Source organism: Haplochromis burtoni, unplaced genomic scaffold (genome assembly GCF_018398535.1).
Source record: "Haplochromis burtoni strain Fernald_Lab_line unplaced genomic scaffold, NCSU_Asbu1 Contig_461, whole genome shotgun sequence".
NCBI classification, from domain to species: domain Eukaryota; kingdom Metazoa; phylum Chordata; class Actinopteri; order Cichliformes; family Cichlidae; genus Haplochromis; species Haplochromis burtoni.
This window is the reverse complement of record NW_024582822.1, coordinates 192023-196832: the sequence shown is the minus strand read 5'-3', so window position 1 is coordinate 196832 and position 4810 is coordinate 192023. Positions and strand designations below refer to the sequence as shown.

Sequence of the window (4810 nt, the reverse complement as noted above, 5' to 3'; positions counted from 1 at the left end):
TAACCCATACCACGTTTTGGTCTGCGTTTGAGTCCTCCTCTGCAACACATACGGTCTGCCCCAGCCAGACCGTGACAGAAGTCTCTGCCTGTATATTGCATTTCTGCTATGTAAATGTATCCATTATACACTGTCTTATGAAAAATAGGTTTTCAGTTTTATGATTAAACATTTAATAAATGTAATTGTATTTTCCATGTTTTAAAGATGATAGTAAGACTGATGATATAATTACAACAAATACAAAAAGTACATGCTGACAGCTAATTGCTCAGTTATATTAATAAAATAAGTAAACAGAAAACAAACAGATACTGGCAGGAGGGAGAAGGCATTCTGTTTAGAGTTTCCATGAAATCACATGATCGCCTACCATCTGTCCCCTCCCCTCATGTAAAATAAAACTCTTTCTACCTCTTCTCTTTCAGACAACTTCCTGAAAGACGCAAAAGAGGTAAGATCTCTTCAGTTTACAGTCAAATGATCTAGACTCAAACAACTGCAAACATATTTATATTCATTAAATAATTGTAATTAATCATTTAATAGCAAAAATCAAATAGAGCTAATAACACAAAACGTTATCTTTAGAAAATACTGAAAGTGAGGACATTGGAGTCTGTGTTTAATTTGCTTTAAAATTGGTTATATATTTTTATAGTTTATAACCAAGTGCCTGAGGACTGAACGTGTGAAGGCCCCCATGTATCTGCTCCATTATTATTATCATTATTATCATTATATTTATCATTATTATTATTAATATTATTATTATTAGTAATAGTTATTGTAGTAGTAGTAAGTAAGTAGGTAGGTAAAATTTTATTTATATAGCAACTTTCAAGACAAAGTTTACAAAGTACTTCACAAAGAAACAAACCAAAAAGTCAACCAGTTTTTAGTTGTTTTTTTTAAAAACTGACTACTGAGACCACAGATCTTAAACTCAGAGGAATAGAGTTATTTAGGCATAGCCTTTTTGAGGCCATAAATATCCATAAAAAACAAAACAAAAAAAACCAAAACTGCAAAATTATGGGTTTTATTGCTACATAGAACCATTTTAAAAATAAATGAAATTAAAATTAAATAAAACATGAAAAAGCGAATAGCACATATGACCAAAACAGGAAGCCCACCATTTTGATTTTACTACTCCATTTTGGTGATTTCCTAGCATTATACTTTTTCAAATACCTACTAGGAATTTTATCAGATTTGAAATTGAACTTAATGATTAGGGCTGGGTATCACTGATTTCTAGAATCATTTTGATTCCGATTCACAAGGTCCCGATTCGATTCGATTTCATTCAAATCGAAGAAGTGTTGTATCAGACAGTCGGAAATATTATAATTCTGATCACTTATCAGTACATATCCATATTGTTATATCTATAAAAAGAAACCTGACACTTTAGAGGTGTAAGCATCACAGCAGATGCCTTTGTGTAAAAGTAAATGAGGATAAAACTGTCATGGTTCTGGGTCATGTTGACCCAGCTTTCTGTTTTTCATGCTTTGGTGTTTTTCTAGATAATGATTTATGATTTGATTTATCAGTGATACTGTTTTGATTATGATTATTATTTAGTAGGCCAAGTCTGTCTCTCCCTGTCTCGTTAGGTCTTATTTCTCCCAGCTGTGCCCCCCTTCTGTCTCTAATTCCTTGATGACTGCCACAGTGTATTTAAGCCCAGTGTGTCTTTGTGTCAGTGTCGCGTCGTTAACGTCTGTTCACCCTCACTTGCTCTGTGAGTTCCATTTGCCAGCCTGCCAACCGGTCTAGTTATTCTGTTCACCCAGTTTAGTTAGTGTTTTTCCTGTTCAGTTTCATACCAGCAATAAAGCTGTGTGCTTTGAGTTACTTCCGCCTCCATGAGTCCTGCGTTTTGGGTCCTCTCTTCCTGCCTACCTACACACAGACATGACAAAAACACAGAAAAACATGAAGGAGATTTTCCTGGCCTGTGTTTTTATAGCAGATGACCTCAAAAATATTCTGCAGTAAAACAAAAACGGAAGAAAAACATGAATCAACATCTGAACATTACCTGATGCTGCTGGGTTGAAGCAGAACAATGTTACAGAGGTTTTATTAGAGACACAGCTAAGCATTTTGCAATTTGGCATATTTTAAAAAGTTTAAATTTCTTCATGTTTGAACAGGAGAAAGTAAACTTTCTTATCGGAAGTCATTTAAGTTAAAAAAAAAATGAAACAAACAACCTGGCCAACAGCGCTGTAAACAACGGTGGACTGGTGGGTAATATGCAAGTGAATAATGCAGAAAACAGATTTTTAGAAGGGAAATTATTCTTTAAGTACACTGAGAGAGAGAGAGAGATCTGCATGAATGGCGATTTTATTGTGGTGGAAGCAAAAGAGCAAAAGTAAGAGAGAATTCATGACGATGTTTATGTGAAGCGAAATGTGAAGCGTAGTTTGGATCTTCTTTTCCTCCTGGTTCAATTAATTTTGTTGGAGAGAGACAAAACCTGCAGCTTCAGAATCGAGTGCAAAGAAAGACGTAAACCCAAAGCGCGGACCCAACGCATCAGAATCAGTGAGATGTTGGCTTTCTCACCCGACGGCACGTACAAAGACACGCTGTCGGCTGAAAGCTCACTGATTCTGGTGGCTCTGTGCACAAGATCCATCGAGGCACCAGGCAAGACCCCAGGTGCAGGCTGTGTAAAGATGCCCCAGAGACAATCCAGCACATAAGGGTGCAAGATGCTAGCAGGCAAGGCATACATGGAACGCCATAACCAAGTGGCCGGCATAGTGTACAGGAACATCTGTGCCGAGTATAACCTGGAAGTCCCGAGGTCAAAATGGGAGATGCCCCCAAGGGTGGTGGAGAATGACCGAGCTAAGATCCTGTGGGACTTCCAGATACAGACGGACAAAATGGTGGTGGCTAACCAACCGGACATAGTGGTGGTAGACAAACAGAAGAAGACGGCCGTAGTGATCGATGTAGCGGTTCCCAATGACAGCAATATCAGGAAGAAGGAACACGAGAAGCTGGAGAAATACCAAGGGCTCAGAGAAGAGCTCGAGAGGATGTGGAGGGTGAAGGTAACGGTGGTCCCCGTGGTAATCGGAGCACTAGGTGCGGGAACTCCCAAGCTAGGCGAGTGGCTCCAGCAGATCCCGGGAATAACATCGGAGATCTCTGTCCAGAAGAGCGCAGTCCTGGGAACAGCTAAGATACTGCAGGACCCTCAAGCTCCCAGGCCTCTGGTAGAGGACCCGAGCTTGAAGGATAGAGTGCCAGTAGAGACTAGAGGGGGATTTTATAAATATATATGCGTGTGTGTGTTATATGCCACATCCCAACTGAGTTCCTGATGTAGGCTCTTAGGATACTGTTGATCTTGTACAATTCTAGGCATTTCAGGATCCAGGTGTGGGGAATCGAGTCATAGGACTTCCAGGCACAGATGTCCCATCACTATTTGTCTCCCATATTGCTCTGTCTCCAGCTTTAGTCGGGCTGTTCTCATATTGTTCCCCTGTCACTGAGAATACACCTTTGATGGGTTAATGGCTAGAGATTAATCTGTTTATTCTCCTGCCTTCTATCTCTCTAGAATACCTGTTTAAGTGACTGACCCAGTCTGCAAGTCTTTGCTTGGCAGTTTTTCTTAGGTCTAATAGATCCCTTTACTACCCTATCACAATGGCAGCAAGTGTAGCAAGCAGTAGGGATTGGCCATAATCCTCAATGTCTTCTAGTAGACTTTCAGAGGGTACTTCACGTAGTCTTGGTAATTGGCCAAGGAGGGTCCAGGTTTCCAGCTTAGCCATGATCCTATCTCTCAGGTCAGCTGCTCTTGCACTTCGTGCCTTCAACACACCCATCATTTTTGGCATATGGTACCCAAGAGTGGGGGTGATGATATCATCCCCCTGACCTGACATCCTGGCTCCCCTTTGCCGGCATTTGTATTGGACCATAACAGTCTTCAGCACCTAAAGTGCTGCATGACAAGAAATTAAGTCATTAAAATGTTTAAATTAGAAATCCCTATAGCCACAAATAAGGGTTAGGGGATGAGAGAAGCAACAATATTATAACTGGGAAAAGGAAAGACCAAATGGAGTAAATTGTGAAAAATAAAGTTTTATCAAAAAGGATTCAACTCAGAGAGACAGCTACGCTGTTGTTTCTGTCATAACAGGCTGTGTGACAGACAGGATTTGGACCCAGATTTAAGATTTGGAAGGCAGCAATTAACTCCAAACTTGCTTTAATGTTGTGTCGCTAACAGAATACAAAAGTCCAATACAGAAGCTGGACAGGAGCAGGGAAACACACTGAGCTCTTCACTAGGTACTGCTGGATGCGGCGCAGCTCGTCTACTCAGAAACTGGAGGGGTAAACTAGTTTCTGAGTAAACTTTTAACAAATAAATTGTTCTTTGACAATTTTTCATTTCTCTTTTTGGGTATTTTTAATCTAGGAACCAAGACCTGGTCTAACAGCACTGCTGGAGATCCATCCATCCGGCCCATCACAATGACAGCAATGTAAGTGATATAAACACAATGAACCACTTACACTAGATACAAAATCTTTTCCTTTCCTGCTAAACCTTGAGACACTGAGAGAACTTCATTCATTCAGTAAAACAAAGTAAGTAAGTAAGTAAAATTTTATTTATATAGCACATTTCTAGATAGACATCACAAAGTGCTTTACAGATATAACAGATTAAAAGGCAAAAAACAAACAAAGTTAACAAAAAGCAATTTTAAAAAGATAAGTTTTTAGCTGTTTTTTAAAAGTAATCAATGAATCA

General features: G+C 39.3%; 1 protein-coding gene across 1 annotated transcript in view; it reads left to right on the top strand.

Moving 5' to 3' along the window:
• The first annotated feature begins 3185 nt into the window (after positions 1-3185).
• The window catches only part of LOC102291094, a 10198-nt gene continuing 8573 nt past the window's right edge, over positions 3186-4810 (top strand). Inside the window, exons 1-2 of the mRNA XM_042213621.1 lie at positions 3186-4386; positions 4472-4538. Of these exons, the coding sequence (XP_042069555.1) occupies positions 4528-4538 (11 nt within the window). The 5' untranslated portion in view covers positions 3186-4386; positions 4472-4527. The remainder of the gene's footprint in view (positions 4387-4471; positions 4539-4810) is intronic.